Genomic DNA, 18145 nt, shown 5'->3' on the forward strand with positions numbered 1-18145 from the left:
TCTGTGTTTTGTCAGGTATGAATCAGTTCAATCAGATGGGGATGCAGTCCATGGGCCAGAGATCCACGCCTCCTCTCCCCATGGGAACATCTGGCAACCAGGTCAGTACCGAATAAAGCGTTTGTCCCACTGTTTTGTTTTAAAGCCATGGTTCTGCCTTAGTTTCTTTAACTCAGAAGATTGTTTTTAATCCATGTAATTGGTTTTTGTTAATCCTCAGTGTCTAGAGGTTTCAAAAATTAGTTTTATGAAAGGACAAATTGTCACCTGTCAAAAGAGTCTTAATGTTTTTAAAATGACCAACCACATAATATTTATACAATTATTTACCAATATTTCGGTGGTGGCTTGTGTTACTTACTACTTACTACTAATCTTTGCTGCTATTTTTTATCATTAACAACTTTATTAATAACATATCCATTAATGGTAGATACAACAGTACTAATATTTGAGAGGGCTTTTTTTCTTGCCTATCATGCTGTGTTTTGTTTGAACTAGCTTACAAAAACGCTATTTTAATCAAACTGCTTGGTAGAAACGTTTTGTAAGAACTTTGCCCATGCTCTCATACACCTCTAGATGGGAATGGTTGGACCCAGGATGGGGCAGCCAAATGTCAATCAGCTGCAGAACCAGTATCTGTCCCAGGGGCAGTTTCCTGGCTCAGGACCAGGGGTTGGAACAGCTCAACCTGGGATGGCCCAACCTGGAGCACAGGGAGGCATGGCACAGGTAAAGTGACCTGTAGTTGTGTGTCAGAGATCCCCTGCTAGTAGATGTGTGTCAAGCTGCACGTTGCTCCAAACTGGTCTTTACTAAAGAAAGACGTTAAAATTCGGAAGCACAAATTGCAGCTACAGTTATCTGTAGATGTTATTTTAGATGTCAGGTGTTGATAGAATTAATGAATAAAATCTGTTTAATCTCTTCATAAATTTGAGCTCGGTGGAAGGATTCAAAATTGGATTAAACTCTTCAGTCTTCTCTGTGGTTCTGTTTCCCAAAACAGAAAAAATTAACAAAAATGTGCTTACTGTCTAATCTGATGCACCAGATGGTTTGTTATACAGAACCATCACAGAACCTTGGAAACTGTTTGGAAACGGACAGACACTTTAAAAAAAATACTTGGCAGGTGATTGTATTAAACGTCTGTTAATTACCATCTTACCTTGGAGGCAGCTAGATTTGTGAGATCACACAAGAATCCTCATAGGACGCTGATTGGTCCAAACCACCAAGTGCATAATTTGAAGCCTGACAAGATGGATTCTCGCGTGATGTCGTGATCTCGCAAATCCAGCTGCCTTGCTGTCAGAGGTTTTTAAAAATAGCTATGGTAAAATGTTGTGTAAATGCCAGTGTCTGACCAACCAGGAACACTCTACACCCCAATAGTTCCTGGGCAATCTGAGAGTATTACCAGGGACCCAGCAGGGGATTTATGGGGCAGGAGCTATGGCTTAGGAAACTAAATGTCAAAATGTAGAGTTCCTAAAAAATGTTCCTGGGTTCATCGAAAAGTTCTTCAATCAAAAATGGGTAGAATTGAACTGCTGAGGACTAAATAAACGGCTTCCGCTTCTTGGGCACTGTTGTTGTTGTTATAAACCTTTAATGTCTAGATTTTCTTAAGTACATATTATTCAACTTGTATAAAGGATCTTAAGAGTGATCTCATGTCATACGTGTTTAATGTTCTTCTTGAATTATACCTTTCTATATACCTATGATTGTCACTCCTGTCCTTACCCTCATCCTTGTCTTATATCCTCAGACGCAGATGGGCACTCCTCCCTCTCTCCCAGTTGCTAGTCCTCTAGCGCAGCCAGGTTCAGCCAGTGGTCCCAGCGGGGTCCCCTCTGTAGGGCCTATGGGTCCCCAGAGTGTGGGTGGCGGAGGTCCCAACTCAGCTGTTGGAGCCCCTGCTTCCTCAATGACTCCATCTAACACAAACCAGCAACCCAACTCCATCCCCCACCTGGGAGCCATGCGTGGCAGCTCGCCCTCCCCTGCTCACAGCCGGTCCCCTACCCCTCACCAGACACCCCCCAGACTAGCTGGGTCCCAGACCCCACAGCCACACACCCCTAATGCACCACAGCTGGCTCCACCTCCAGCCCCGCAGCAGAACCAACTTGGCCAGGGCCCCGGCTCCAACAAGCCCCTCCAACAGCCGCATATTGGGGCAGCTGGTTCCACCACTCCATCTCACCCTGGACTGGCCTCCAGCTCAACGCCACACAGTGCTCAACTGCCACGCACTCCGGTCAGTGTTCCATAACCGTAACTCGAGTCCTTAAAGGCAGACTATGTGGGATTTGTTGGTTACTGTTGGTTACTGTTTGTAAACACAGCATTCCACTCCTCCCCAGCTCAACGTCTCTCTCCTTTGCTCTCTGTTTCTGAATGCACGAGTGCGGGGCTGAGCTCCACACAAACACAAACACACACACACACACACGCACACGCACACAGACAGAGGGGACAGCAGTCTTCTGCAGAGCAGAGTCCTCAGCAGACATAATGAAAATGGACTTTACTTGAGTTGAGTACGACTGCTCACTGCCATAAGCGCAACAAAATCCGGCAGTAAGAGAGACAATACGAGCAATTTATCAAGCAACTGTTGAACAGGCAGTACACTGGCGCTGTGTAGACCATTTTCGTAGCTTCCTCTACGTGTGCTTATGATCTGGCACCTGGTCACATGTTTTTATACACTCTGCGCGCTGTTATTGGCTGGGGGCTACACACCCACTGCCCGAAGGTTGCAACCCAGAAGTGTCCTGAGCACAGCAAAATAATAAGAAAATACAGGCAGAGTAGATAAATACACCACTACACACTTCTAGTGGGTCATAAGTCATGATTGAGAGGGATAACTTTTGTATGAATCTACACATTGTTTTGTTGGAAAATCCTATTATATTATATGCATTTAAGGATTATTTTTGATTCCTTTTTTCATACATTGCCACAGTTATGATAAAACCATTCATCCTGTTCCCATGAATGCATCATTATCTCACCATTATCTCACGTTTCCTATTTCCATGCATCTGAGTTTGTTTCTTTCTCTGTCTCTAGTTGTCCCAAAAGGGATCATTCGCTGCGGACAGTCAGGCTCTGACTCCAGCCTCTGTCAGCAGCTTGGACACTTCCTCCCAGCAGCCGCAGTCAAACACCTCAGCCGCCAACCTCGACTCCAAGATGGAGGTCAAGCAGCAGGATGAGGACGATGAAAGTGACGCCGGCAGCTGCTCCAAAGGAGGGAAGCTCAGCAACCTCAAAACGGAAGAAAAACCTGTGAAATCAGAGCTGAAAAAGGAGGAGTGTTCCGGAGAGGGAGGTAAAGGAGTTCCCATGGATACATCAACAACAACGCCGACGTCGGGCGTGAAGACGGAAGACAGGAAACCAGAGGTGAAGAAGGAGGTAAAAGAAGAAGAGGAGACGTCAGATGCGGTTGTTCCACAAGCTCCAGTAAAAAAGAAGAGTAAGGAGAACTTAAGTTTTTACCAGAAAACTTGAACTTCTGATCTTATGTATGCCTTTTTTAAACATCTCACTGTATATTGTTATTGATCCAAATTGAGGCTTTTTATCATGGAATCCAAAGGGTTAATTAAAGCAGCACCATTTTTTATCACTCCTTCATCTCTTACTCTCTTCCCAGTCTTCAAGCCGGAGGAGCTTCGTCAGGCCCTGATGCCCACTCTGGAGTCTCTCTACAGACAAGACCCAGAGTCTCTGCCCTTCAGAATGCCCGTTGACCCACAACTGCTGTGCATACCTGTACGTATCCCTGCTGAGGTTGAGGACTATCTGTTCCTATGCCTTGTATAAACCACAGTGCCCCTTGTTATGCCTCCGCGATGGCGACAGCAGCAGCCGGAGCATTATGTTTTTGGGTTATCTGTCTGTCCCATTCTCATGAACACAATATCTCAGGAACGCCTCTAGGGAATTTCTTCAAATTTGGCACAAACGATGCCGATGATTTAGGTGGTCAAAGGTCAAGGTCACTGTGACCTCACAAAACTGAAGAATTCATATGCTAATTATGACACACAAATGTAATAGGATGAAGTGATGACATTTTATATCCAAAAGGTCAAAGGTCAACTTCACTATGAGATCATCATGTTCAGCAAAAACACTTTTCTGGCCATTATTCAACGCCACAACTCAGGAACAGAAGGGCAGATTGTGACCATATTTCACATTTGGTCAGATAGTGAATAGATGACACTAATCTCAGTTGCCCACCTTGAAACTGTGGTGATTGTATAGATCTCGTGCTGCCTTGTTGAAGATGTGTGTGAAGCATCCAAGTTTTAAAATCAGTAGCTTCTTTGCAGCATCATCCATATCTGAAGCATCGTCTACTGTCAACAACTGTCTACAACTTTGTGTTCTATCAGAATCAGCTTTATTGGCAGCATGTGAACACATACAAGAAAAATACACTTAATATCTTTTTATTAGTCTTCACTACAAATATAATATGAATCTGGACAGATATGGCTGTAAACTGTAACTTGACTGTTTTAAGGAGGCATACAACCGCGAGGAGGTTTTTCTAGTGTAGTATTTGACATGTCTATGTGTGTATTCTTTTCCCCACGTAGTAGTAACTGCCACAATCTATACATCTTTTTTGTAGTTCCCTCAGTTTGTGTGAACTGAGCAGCTTGTCTTGCTTTACTTGATTTAAACTGCTCAACTCTAATACATGCTCATTGTGATGTTGCAGGACTACTTTGACATTGTGAAGAACCCCATGGACTTATCTACTATCAAGCGAAAGCTAGACACAGGTTAGTATTTGCTGCTTAATGCTAAAAGGTTTTGTAATTCCTGAGAAACTCAACAGGCTTTGTTAAACTGTCCTTTGCTTCTTTCCAAAGTGAATCAAAATAAGTGTAGATGTGGTGAAGCTATTATTTGTGCACTTTGTGGACCCCAGGAAGAGCGGTTGCTACCTTGGTTGTTGCTAATGGGGATATAAAGAAATGCAAAAAATAAATAAATGACAGCATAAAGGAGAATACACTGTCTGTATTTTTATTTAACATTAATTTTGGTTTTTACTCAGGGTAGGAAATGAACAATAATCTCTACAAGCGAGTCCTGACTTTCTTGCTGCTTTTATAGGAGATTCTCCAATGAGACCCAGGAGAGTCCTTCTCTTTCCATCATCTCATGCTTTGTGTTTTGGTTGTAGGTCAGTACCAGGATCCATGGCAGTACGTGGATGACATCTGGCTGATGTTCAACAACGCCTGGCTGTACAATCGAAAAACATCCCGAGTCTACAAGTACTGCTCCAAACTGGCTGAGGTCTTTGAACAGGAGATCGACCCTGTCATGCAGGGCCTGGGCTACTGTTGCGGCAGGAAGGTGAGATATAATGCTCGATGGATAGAAATGGAAATCTCTTGGTGTGGGGTGATGTTTAAGTTGAGATGCTGAAACATAAGAAGTCAATGTAAATCTTAACTTGATAAAGTAACAGGCTGCACCGATACATACAAAACATGTTCTTAGTACTGTTTGACCTGTGACTCGTATCAACAGGTGAACGGAGCCTTCCAGCGAAATGCAGAGTTTAACTGGGTGTAAAAAATAATAACAGTTTGACATTTTCATAGAACTGAGAATATGTCTCGATAAGGTGGTGCGTATAAATGTTTTGAGTATGTAGATGCAGAATTTACCTCCCCTCACTCACATCTGAAAATGGAAGCAGCGAAGTGGGTTCATAGCTAAATTTGGCCTTGGACACACCACCGCCATATCACATTTCAGATCTCATTAGACTCTGCTATTTTTGGTTTTGCAGGCAAACAAAACTGATTGGCCCTTATCCTGAGAGGCTGGCTAAAGGGTTGACTTCTGACAATGAGACTTTAGCTGTAATTATTTTTCACAACATTAAGCCGATCAGAAATGACTTCACTCAGCTCTTCAGGGAGATAAAATGATATATAATATAATCATATTATCATAATGTGAGTCCACTGAAAGTCTTGTTGGGGAAACCATGTTTATATTTCACTTAAAGGTCACTTTAATCCTATCATATGGAGTAGCAGTTAGTGTAAACTAGTATTGATTAGCAGAGGTGGGTTTGTCTAAAGTTACTATTGTTGACCATGATTAATGTTTTTCATCCTGTTTGTTTGCTTCTGGCCATCAGCTGGAGTTCTCTCCTCAGACACTGTGCTGCTATGGAAAGCAGCTGTGCACTATTCCCCGAGACGCTGCTTACTTCAGCTACCAGAACAGGTATGGAGGGAGGGAAAACTCCCATGTAATGCAGGGTGGAGGGAGGACTACATGAATGGATGGGTTGGTAAAAAGCAGAAGGGATTATAGTAGAGATTCATTGGAAAAGATTGAAACAGGTTGCATTTTGAAAAAGTAAAAGTTGACTTGTACCCTGTCAAAGAATAATGAGGTAGAAACCAAGTGTTCATCTGATTAATTTTGTTTCCCTAAACGCTTCCCTTCACTTCATGTTCTCCCCCTTTTTTTTTAATACCTTCATATGGTGCCTAATGCACTGGCATTTTAACAGTTGGTCCTCTCTTATCACATTCCTGCAGTTGTTCATAGTTTGATTGAATAAATCTATAATCAACACAGAAGGTGTTGGTGTCAGACAAACCAAAGACAATGTCTTGTTTCTCTGGTGCTGTTTGCGGTTTTGCATAAAATCTTCTTCTTTAGTGGTGTGGACCTGTAAAGTCCACACCACTATTTTTTTTTTTTTGTCTCTACCTGTCTTCAGTCTTGCTACTCACCCATGAAAACCGTACTGGAATGTGAAAAGACCGACTTTAAAATGAACTGTTGGAATGAACAAACAGCTGAGCAGTTGTCTGTGCTTACTTGTTCACATTTGTTCAGTGTGTGTATTATGTCTTGTGTTATAACTTCCTATTCCAGTTCCCTTCTCCCATTTAGTTCCTGTCGATTCTGCTCCTGCTCTGTTAGCTGTGATGGTGATTGTTGTTGCCCATCCTCTCATGTCCAAATTGCTAATCTGTGCTTTGCCTCGGCTCTCTGCTGTGTGTTGTCTTGGATGTTTGTCTCGTCTTGTTCCTGGTCTATATGACTTGTCTGTCCTCCCTTCCAATGGCTGTGATATCCGCATTGGCTTGCTTTTGCCTTGACCAACCATGCACCTCCAAAACCATTCCCCATCCCCCATCTCCCCTGACCCCGCCACCCCTACCCACACCCCCTCCAAACTCATGACTGGCTGTTGCGTGACGACTTCCTGCTGTCCCGCGCTCCTACTTCCTGCTTGCCCTGCTTGTGGCACCCTGCCTTGCCCATGTCCTGTACCACTTGGTGACTGCCCTCCCGTGCGCTGTCTGTGATTGACTGTGCTGTGGGCGGAACGGTGTAGTTCACCAAAATTTGGGCTTCTTGCTAACAGGTACCACTATTGCGAGAAGTGTTTCAACGAGATCCAGGGAGAGACTGTTTCCCTGGGCGACGACCCCACCCAGCCACAGACGTAAGTATTTCTGCATTTAACAAGAAAGATAACTCCACATAAAGGTTGAAAAGTCCTGACATTTTGAAACATTATATTTATATACTCTACATTAACTAACTAGCTCCATTGACCTTCCAGCTAAGATAACATCATTTGAATGGTTTGACAGCTATTGAAAAACTCTACAACTGACTCATTTTTTGGCCGGCAGCTCTGGTTGTTACTTAACAATCCTGTAAAGACGTCACTGTGGCATTTATCTATACGCACACATAAAAAGTGTAGACTAGCAACTGGACTGCATTACATATCTATAAAAATCTTTTAAGAGTATATTTAAAATGCTGCATGTTGCAAGTTGGGTGTCTAATAAATTATGAGCATGTGAAGTATTTGTATAGAAAATACGTTTGGTTATTTCCCAGTCTTGAAGTGTTTTTGAATTTGGCCAAAAATCTGAAGACATGTTTGAAAAAGTTGCTCCATCTCAGTATGATTATAGTACACGTTTTCAGAATCATCACTGTATTATATGGCTTAATATTATGAATCAATAGAGGTGATAATTGTCAATGGCACTGCCACTGCAAAATATTTTTGACTATAAGATCCTTTGATACTTTTGAACCTGTTTTGCTTGTGTGTTGACAGTTTCCTCTTGTTATTCTACATATTGTCACACTACCTTTTTTAAATTCCTTTCAGATCCATTAACAAAGATCAGTTTGAGAAGAAGAAGAATGACACACTGGATCCCGAACTGTAAGTTGACCACTCTCAAATGTTTCAAATATCTTAGCATGGGGTAACAAGATGAAACCAAATTGGTTCTAAAGAGTATAATAAAGAGTATAATTTGTATCTCAATCCCTCTTTACTTCAGGCTTGTTGAATGTATGGACTGTGGGCGCAGGATGCACCAAATTTGTGTCTTGCACAATGACACAATCTGGCCATCGGGGTGAGTCGCTATTTTTTATTTCCAGTTCTCAAGGATAATGTGAAAGTCCTGATGTCATTCGCTAAATATATTTTTTATTTAATTAAATTTTTTTTCTATTTGCTGTATCTCAGTTTTGTATGTGATGGCTGTTTAAAGAAGACCAATAAGACAAGGAAAGAGAACAAGTATTGTGCCAAAAGTAAGTGGTAATATGTTCCACTCCTTTCTGCCTCAACTACACCCATACACACACACACACACACACACACACACACACACAGAGCACAAACTTCTCCATTTTGCTGAAACATACAGTTTGTGTCTGGATTTTCTACCTTAACAGTGTGAGCCAGTTGCACCTGGAGTTTCATGAGAAAACTTAAATTTGATAGATGTGTAATAAACAGGTTACTTATAGCTTCAAGTCATTTTTCTCCCTGCTGTTTTTATCAGCTGTTAACTAAACGTAAAAATGCTTTGCCTGGCTCTCTCCGGCACAGGGTTGCCCCAGACAAAGTTGGGCTGTTACCTAGAGTCGAGGGTGAATGACTTCCTGAAGCGCCAGAACCACCCGGAGTCTGGAGAGGTCTCCATTCGTGTGGTGCACGTCTCTGACAAAGTGGTGGAGGTTAAACCAGGCATGAAGTCCAGGTATGGGAAGTAGAAACAGTCAGACTTCAACACAAGCTGATCTTTCTCTCTAGCTTTTGGCTTGTAGAAATTACTTGCAAATGCCAAAATTTCAGGGGAAAAGCAAGAAGACACACAACTGAATATTTTCTGGTACAGTTTAAATAGTGGCTTCTCATATCTAGTGAAGAATCTGTTGATGTAAAAAGTAAATAATATTTCATTAACACTGTTATTTTTTCTGTTTCTCGGTTTTATTGTTGGTAAGTTTATATAAGTTTCTAAGTTTCACTCATGTTTTTGTCTCCAGATTTGTGGACAGCGGAGAGATGTCAGAGTCTTTCCCCTACAGGACAAAAGCCCTTTTTGCATTTGAAGACATTGACGGAGCAGACGTCTGCTTCTTTGGTATGCATGTTCAAGAGTACGGGTCCGACTGTCCTCAGCCCAACCAGAGGTAAGTACATGTTAAACAATATTTTACATATCACTTTTCTTTTTTTTTGTCTACTTGAAAATGGAATGAAAGAACAAATAAATTCAATTTCAGTTGTTTTAGACATTTACATTGAATTTCACTCCTCTTTCACCCACTCAGGCGAGTATATATCTCCTACCTGGACAGTGTGCACTTTTTTCGGCCTCGCAGTCTAAGAACAGCAGTTTACCATGAAATCCTCATTGGCTACTTGGAGTATGTCAAGAAGTTAGGGTAAGTGCTGCTGCTCACAGAAAGCATATCGTTTTGGTCATGTGTAACTGAATGCTTATGCAAAATGTATCTTTTGAAATAGTTTTTATATTATTGATTTAAGCTTGATTTACATTGATACATCATAATCAGCATTGTGGATAAGGAACTGAACATGGTCTCATTTATTGGAAAAAAAAAACAGGAGGTATGAACATATAGAAAATGACATAAAGCACAGTCAAAGACGGTTTGCCAACCCTTGTTTTGACGTGTTCCATCACAACGCTCAGTTTGCCTGGTCTGTTAGCATCATGCTCACTTTGTGTGATCTCTTGTGTTTACTCCTCAGCTACACCACTGGCCACATCTGGGCCTGTCCACCTAGTGAAGGGGACGACTACATCTTCCACTGTCACCCTGCAGATCAGAAGATCCCAAAGCCCAAACGCCTCCAGGAGTGGTACAAGAAGATGTTGGACAAAGCCGTGGCAGAGCGGATAGTGCACGACTACAAGGTAGAAAGGCCACATTTAACTTAATTCCTTTATTTATGTTGTGATTTATGAATTATGGTCATTTATGAGAATCAGGATTTGAGGTAAAGAACGTCCTTTTACAAGCATACTTCTCCAACCTCGAGTCTCTATTTTTTCACAACATCAATGTACATATTTGCTAGTAATGACTGATTCTGATCATATCTATGCAAAACTAAATAATTATCTTCAATTTACTCCAAAAGGATATCTTCAAGCAAGCGACAGAGGATCGTTTGACCAGTGCCAAGGAGTTGCCTTACTTCGAGGGCGACTTTTGGCCCAACGTGCTGGAGGAGAGTATCAAAGAGCTGGAGCAGGAGGAGGAGGAGAGGAAAAGGGAGGAGAACAGCACTTCGAATGAGAGTATTGATGTAAGAATCATGTGATCTAATGATATGTAGAGTCTATATACAAGACCAGTTAAAGGTTTGGACACACCTTCCCATTCATTCCCTTTAAGTGTGTCTAAACTTCTGACTGGTACTGTATATATTTTGTTGTGATTGAGGGATAAAAAGTGTCAGTATCATGAAGAGAAGTTTCTGGTTGATGCGTAAACACATGAGCTTGTTGATTAGGTGATCTCTGAGTAATTTTTTTCCCCTTATTTTTTGTGCAGGACACGAAAGGTGACAGTAAAAATGCAAAGAAGAAGAACAACAAGAAGACGAGTAAGAACAAGAGCAGTCTGAGCAGAGCCAATAAGAAGAAGCCAGGGATGCCCAACGTCTCCAATGACCTTTCACAGAAACTTTATGCCACTATGGAAAAACACAAAGAGGTATAAGAAAAATAAGTATATCACTCTCACATGATTTATTGAAGTGAGTGGACTGGAGTAACACCTTCTCAAACTAGCTGATTTCTGCCTTGCAGCTACTATTGTTGGCAGATTGATAAAAGAGGATCATGTGAATGGGCTTCCTGTTTCTTCCCGTTTTTAAAATAAAGCAACCACCATTCCTCTACCCATCAAGCTACATGGCCTCATTTCACCTCTCCCTCATCTGTTCTTTCTCCCGTCCTAGGTGTTCTTTGTGATCCGGCTGATCGCAGCCCCCATGGCAAATGCCTTGCCCCCTATTGTAGACCTGGATCCCCTTATGGCATGTGATCTCATGGATGGCCGTGATGCTTTCCTGACATTGGCCCGGGACAAACACCTGGAGTTCAGCTCGCTGAGGAGGTCCAAGTGGAGCTCCATGTGCATGCTGGTGGAGTTGCATAACCAAAGCCAGGACCGTTTCGTCTACACATGCAATCTGTGCAAGCACCACGTGGAGACTCGCTTCCACTGTACCGTCTGTGAGGTGAGTTGGGGAAGGGAGGTTGTTTTGGTGGGTTTGATTTGTGGTAACAGGTATTGACAAAAGATGATATGTAGGTTGTAGTAGTTATTATACTCTAAAACTTACCATTTATCACTTCTAAACATTTTTAACTGCCATTCATGTCATCCCTCACAGGATTACGACCTCTGCATCACATGTTACAACACTAAGGGGCATGAGCACAAGATGGAGAAGTTAGGTCTCGGTTTGGATGATGAGAGCAGCAACCAGACTGCCGCTACCACTCAGAGCCCTGGAGACTCTCGTCGCCTCAGCATCCAGCGCTGCATTCAGTCCTTGGTCCATGCCTGCCAGTGTCGAAACGCAAACTGCTCTCTGCCGTCCTGCCAGAAGATGAAACGTGTTGTTCAGCACACAAAAGGCTGCAAGAGAAAAACCAATGGTGGCTGCCCCATCTGCAAGCAGCTTATCGCGTTGTGTTGCTACCATGCTAAGCACTGTCAGGAGAACAAGTGCCCAGTCCCATTCTGTCTGAACATCAAGCACAAGCTCCGACAGCAGCAGCTGCAGCACAGGCTCCAGCAAGCCCAGATGCTAAGAAGGAGGATGGCCAGCATGCAGAGAGCGGGCCAGCCTGCTCCTGGAGGAACTCCTGGGGGCAATGGCCTACCCTCTCCAGGAGCTAACAATGGAGCAACTGGTCCTGGTACACCTACATCTGTAGGTACGCAGCCTCCCACCCCACAGACACCCACCCAGGGGAACATGCCCGCTCTCCCTCAGCAGCAGGCAGTTGGGATGGGTGGAATGGGAGGAATGGGAACTCCGGGACAGCAACAGCAGGTCCAGCAGCAAGGTGGTACCATGCCTCCTCAACATCATCTACATCATCAATATCCGCCAATGGGTGGAGGAGGTGGAGGGGGGATGATGAACTCTCCCCAGCAGCAGATGGTGTCTCAACTCCAGCAGCAGCCTCCAAATGTCCCACAACTCCAGCAGCAGCAGCAACACCCTGGTGGTTTGCCTCCGTACAACCCCAGACCACCAGGAGCCTCTCCTCTCCACCAGTCCTTGGGAAAACCTGGACTGGGCCCAGCCACCCCACCCCAACAGCAGCAACAACCCAACCAGGGCCAGGGGTCCATGCCTGTACAAGGCCCGCAGCAAGGGCCCCCTCTGGCTGCTGTAGAGACAGCCCTAAAAATCCAGCGCCTCGCAGAGTCCCAGAGACAGATGGCTCAGGTCCAGGCCCAAGCCCAAATCCGTGGCTTGGGACAGGGGGGCATGATACCCCCACATCCTCAACATCAGAACACCCAGGCCCAGATGGGCATGCCCCACATTGGGGCCCAGGGCATGCCCCCCCAGGCTCAGGGAGTTGTAGGCAGGACTATGTTAGACCCACAGCAACAGGGAATGCTCGCAGGGATGCAGCAAGGTGGTCCTCAATCTCAGTTGCCGCCTCAAGTTCAGCAGCAGCTCCAGCAAGTACAGCAAGGAGGTGGTGGACAACTTCAGCCAACAAACCAGCAGTGGGGTGCTGGGGGACCAGCCATGAACCCACAGCAAAGGGCAGGCATGATGAGTCACATGGCACCACAGCAGCAGCCAGCAGTTGCCCAGCAACAGCAGCAGCCAATGAATCAGCAACAACCACAACCAGGAAACCGTGGGCTAATGCAGGTAATGGGTGTATCAGGAGGGGCAGCAGGGGCACCTGCTTCTATAGCAGGTGGATCAGGAAACCTACCCCAGGCAGCGCTACAGGATCTCCTACGAACATTGCGCTCCCCAAGCTCACCCCTTCAACAGCAGCAAGTCCTCAACATCCTGCGTTCCAACCCAACCCTTATGGCTGCTTTCATCAGACAGAGAGCAGCCAGGTATCAGGGTGGTCCTGGAGGACCAGGAGGGCCTCCACAAGGGGGCCCTGGAGGTGTGAGGTTCCAGGGGGCTGCTGGAGGGCTGCCTGGTGTGGGAGGGCCTGGGGCTAACCAGTTGGCCAACATGGATGGACAGCAGCAGGTTAATGTGAACCAGGCAGGCCAGCCAGGAATGAATATGGCTCAGGGTGGAGCAGGGGGAGGGAATATGCCCACCATGGCTCAGATTCAGCAGTTACAACAGCAGCAGCAGCAACAACAACAACAACAGCGCCCAATGTTGCCTGGAAACCTACAGCAACAGCAAATGGCTGCGTTGCAGCAGCAGCAGCAGCAACAACATGGAGCAATGCAAGCAGGGCAACAAGGCAACATGTCCAATATGAACCCACAGTTCAGAGAGCTGTTGATGAGAAGACACCTGCAGCAGCAGCAGCAACAACAACAACAGCAACAACAGCAGCAGCAGCAGATTGGTAACCACGGGCAGTTCCAGCAGCCTCAAGGACTCCAACAGCAGCAAGGTCAGCAAGGCTTCATGCAGCCTGGCCAGGGACAGCCAGGAGTACCCCCCTCTTCCCAACCCCAGCCTGGGGGTGGAGGAGTAGGGGTTCCCCAGCAGCAGCAAGGAGGGCCACAGGGTGGGCCAGGACAGATAGGCCAGCAGCAGGGCTACTCAGGAACTGTGTCTCAAGTAGCTGCAGCTCTCCAGCAAAGGCTCCAGCACCAGATCCAGATGCAGCAGCAGCAACAGCAGCAGCAGCAAAATTCAATGGGTGGGCTTCAAGGACAAGATGGAGGGCCAGGCGGGGGTGCTGGAGGACCAGGAGGACCTTCGCTCCAGCCTGGACAAGGCGGACCAGGACAGGGGCAACAACAGCAAGGTGTAGTTGGCGGAGGTGGTGGTGGGCCCCCACTCCCACAGACGTCCCAAGGCATGCTTCACCAGAACATCCACCAGAGGCTCCTGCAGCAGCAGCATCTTGGTGGAGGCTCTCCAGCCCAGCACAGCAGTCCTATGAGTCCCCAACAGCAGATGGCTCAGTCCCCCCACCCCCATCTCCAAGGACAAGGAGGACTTGGTCCAGCAGGGTCGCTCAGCAGTCAGGTCAGGTCACCTCAGCCCTCGCCAAGACCACAGTCGCAGCCTCCGCACTCCAGCCCGTCCCCACGCATGCAGCCCTCCTCCCAACCTCAGCCCTCACCTCATCGCATATCCCCGCAGACCCAGACTGGCTCCCCTCACCCGGGCCACATAGGCCAACATCACCCCAGTATGGCGCCGCCCCAACCTCCACAACCCCAGCAGCAGCCGTTATCTCAGCAGCAGCCAGGTAGTTCTGTAGATCCCGGTCAGTTCAGCTCAGACCAGAACTCCATCATGTCCCAGCTGAGCGGGATGACAGGGATGCACGGTGGGCAGGGGGGGCCGTCGGACATGTTGGGTGGGAATAACAACAACAGCAGCAACAACAACCAGGAGCTGGGAACGAACATTAACCACAACAGTTTAGACCTTATGTAGCCTTGACTCCATACAGTCTTTCTGTCTTGATGCTCTGATCAGTCGCCCCAAATGACAAACTGCCATGAAAGGAGAGTGAGGCGGGACTACAGCTTTGGGGTTTTAGAAGTTTTTATTTTTTATTTAAATATTTTTGTGATGTATAAATAAGAACTGAAGCTTCCTTCCTATGGGAGATGCAACATAAATCTTAGAAGTCAATAAATGAATAAATTAAAACAATGGTAAGTTATTGCTGTTAATATATATCTATATATTTTTGCCAATTGTGTACAAAAAGGTGGAAGGGCAATGTTTCAGGTTGAAGATGTTTCTTCCTTAGTCTATGACAATATTTTTGGGGACTGAAAATTTTGCCTTTTTATCAATATTTTTAAGATTTTAAATGTGGCTAAAAATTAAAGTGAGTTGACACGATGTACCTTTTTTTTATTTTGTTTTTTCTCCTGAAATACCCAGTCATGATTGTATCTATTTTGCAGAGAATAAGTATATTTTATTTCTGAATTATTATAATTTTTTTTTTTTCCCTGAATGGATCATAAAACAAGCATCAACATATCTTCCGTTACAGGAGTCGTCTTCTGGACCGTTTTACGCAGCAATGTACATTGTATGGCGACTGCAAAAATTCACGTATATATATAGAATATTTTACTTTCATTTGGTGGGCGGGAAGGTGCGTTTTTATTTTTTGGACAGGCTTTATAGGTTTGAATTAAACCTTAACAGTGTTTGGGGGGTGGTCGAGATCGACAGCGGGTTTGGTCGTATTCTTTTCTGCAAATAACGGCCAGATCCGCAGAACAGATAGAAGTCCTTGCACCCACGGGCCACCTCTCCACCCTCCATCTCCACTTATCCTATGAATGTGCACACCTTCCTTACCCCGAAACCCCCCCCACCCCTACCCCAAAACTGGAGGGATGAACTGTCAATGCCTGATCGTCCGGCTGTCGGAGGCATATGTGCCCGTTTCCAGCTGGCCGATATTAAAACGTTGCGCGTGTACATATATTACAACTTTGTTAATGAACTGTGATATGGAGAAGAGGTCGATGAAGTTGTCATGTTTTTGGGCTGCAGAGGTTTAAGAAAGTCCTGCCTGTGTCCTCAACCCCAACGGTTTCCCCTTTCACTAGTCTTTTTTTTTTCTCTCTCTCCCCCCTTTGTTCCTCATCCTCATGACTGCCTCTCAGCCACAAGGTTTAATTCAATGTTAGTACTGTACAAAGTAAGAAATGGTGGACTTAGATACTGTTTTTTTTGTAATGAAAGTGAAAGATGTAAAAAGAACTGTACATACTTTAAAACCTTATGAGCAGAGAGAAATTATTTTCTGCTGCTTGTTTCCCCTCTTGTTTGATTGGATATTTGCTGTATCTGTAAAAACTACAAAAGTACTCCTGAGCTACTGTACAGTATTGAGATATTTTCTAAAAGGTACAGTATGAGGTGTAGTAGGTCACAAGCACCAATGCGCCTTTTTCTGTGTATTTTTGACAAGGTTTTAGGGAGGGAGGGGTTATTGCAACAAGTCACACACCTGAACAATCTCAAAACTTAAGACGTTGAAAGCCGCACAAAGTTAAAGCCGAGGCAGGGGTTGATTAGAGGTGTGATGTGAAAGAATTTAAATTTGGTCATTTAGCTTTTTATGGAGAGGACTGAAGACAATATTCACATGCTCACTATTTTTCTCAAAAGGTTGGGCTTGCTGGGTATGGGGAGGGAACGCATCAGAACCAGGTGGCAATATATCTTGAGACTTATTTTATAAGAAAAAACAAGGAAAAACTGTCTTTTATATATAGATATATTATTTAATTTTATTTTTTGGAAATAAAACTTGAAGCTACAGGAATTATTAGATAAAACATGTTTTGTTTTGTATTAAAGATGTTATGGTGATGCAAAAAGACACTGCAGACAGTCATTCAGTTTGCCCCGGGGAGGCCGTGGAGTATATTATACCATCCTTTTTGAAGAAATGTTTCATGTACATGAATATAGATGTAAACATACTGAGTCACTGTACAAACTGATGGCAACTGAACAAATAGTTTTGTTTTTATCATTTCTTCTCCTAAAAAGAGACTGGAAATAAGACTATTTAAATATTTGTTTAGTATTCAAATGGAATCTTTGACCACTTTTTCGTTCCTCTTGTTAACAATTTTGGTGCTTGCTGAGAGAAAGCAAAAATAACTGTTGCTCCATTTTCATTAGTTTCTTTTTTTAAGTTATTTTGGTGGTCTGATTGTTTTTTGCCAATAAATTAATTGTACAATAAAGTATGTTTGTACCATTGGAAAAATACTTGATTGTTGCTATTGATTGATATTATCTGCACATGAAGAAATGACCATTTGTCACATTTGAGCATCATTCAATGGAAATTCAGTATCTGCAGATCCAGGAAAAATCTAAATACTTTGACATTTGTTTTCCATTTATTAATTATGAAGTAAGTTTAAATACATAAATACATTAAAGAGTCTGTATGAAAATTATTTGGGAGGGGAGGGGGGTTAAATAAAGTTTCTTTTAAAGTTACTTTTTGAAAAAGAAAGACCCTCCTCAACATTATTAATATATTTTTTGGGCCCTCCCCTTGACTTTGGGAATAAAAACCTGCAACACCCCCTTTTAATATCTTACATAGTACTGAGTTGTCAAAATTTGTCTCACCATTAACTTAAAGAGGCAAAGCATAAAGAATTCAAGGTTGCATACTGTACTTAGAACTAGTATAATGGAATAATACTTGACATTTGAAGTGGAATTAGACATGTCCAAATCTATGGCAAACATAAAATTAGGAATATTACAGACACTGTTTTAGATAAATACAAGGTTAAACTTGATTTATACCATAGGCCAACTTAACATGAGTCATTAACTTTTTTTTAAAACTTTGTTATGATGCAGACTAGCGAAGTGAAGTGAAAGAGGAAACGCCTCGGTAGAGATAACATTTAATCACCAATACTGATAAAGATCCACATGTCCTAGTGTGTCGCACAAATTAAATATTGGCGCTATTAGTTAGCTGACTGTGCTGGGAAATATTAGACAGTAATAAGATCGTTGTCTATATAATGGCAAAATGCATCA

General features: G+C 43.9%; 1 protein-coding gene across 4 annotated transcripts in view; it reads left to right on the plus strand.

The window, feature by feature from the left end:
- Positions 1 to 17347, plus strand: part of ep300a (E1A binding protein p300 a) — a 28174-nt gene extending 10827 nt beyond the window's left edge. For 2 of the 4 annotated variants that reach the window (XM_042396550.1, XM_042396551.1), the window contains exons 12-31: positions 16 to 101; positions 583 to 735; positions 1781 to 2272; positions 3094 to 3502; positions 3683 to 3801; positions 4763 to 4826; positions 5234 to 5409; positions 6209 to 6297; positions 7427 to 7537; positions 8225 to 8281; positions 8403 to 8480; positions 8594 to 8661; positions 8963 to 9113; positions 9403 to 9549; positions 9691 to 9804; positions 10136 to 10301; positions 10529 to 10696; positions 10945 to 11106; positions 11354 to 11635; positions 11792 to 17347. In XM_042396550.1, the coding sequence (XP_042252484.1) occupies positions 16 to 101; positions 583 to 735; positions 1781 to 2272; positions 3094 to 3502; positions 3683 to 3801; positions 4763 to 4826; positions 5234 to 5409; positions 6209 to 6297; positions 7427 to 7537; positions 8225 to 8281; positions 8403 to 8480; positions 8594 to 8661; positions 8963 to 9113; positions 9403 to 9549; positions 9691 to 9804; positions 10136 to 10301; positions 10529 to 10696; positions 10945 to 11106; positions 11354 to 11635; positions 11792 to 15028 (6329 nt within the window). In that variant the 3' untranslated portion in view covers positions 15029 to 17347. The remainder of the gene's footprint in view (positions 1 to 15; positions 102 to 582; positions 736 to 1780; positions 2273 to 3093; positions 3503 to 3682; positions 3802 to 4762; positions 4827 to 5233; positions 5410 to 6208; positions 6298 to 7426; positions 7538 to 8224; positions 8282 to 8402; positions 8481 to 8593; positions 8662 to 8962; positions 9114 to 9402; positions 9550 to 9690; positions 9805 to 10135; positions 10302 to 10528; positions 10697 to 10944; positions 11107 to 11353; positions 11636 to 11791) is intronic. The other 2 variants (XM_042396553.1, XM_042396554.1) reach the window with 1 other exon arrangement.
- Positions 17348 to 18145: the final 798 nt, after the last annotated feature.

Source organism: Thunnus maccoyii, chromosome 20 (assembly GCF_910596095.1).
Source record: "Thunnus maccoyii chromosome 20, fThuMac1.1, whole genome shotgun sequence".
Classification (NCBI taxonomy): domain Eukaryota; kingdom Metazoa; phylum Chordata; class Actinopteri; order Scombriformes; family Scombridae; genus Thunnus; species Thunnus maccoyii.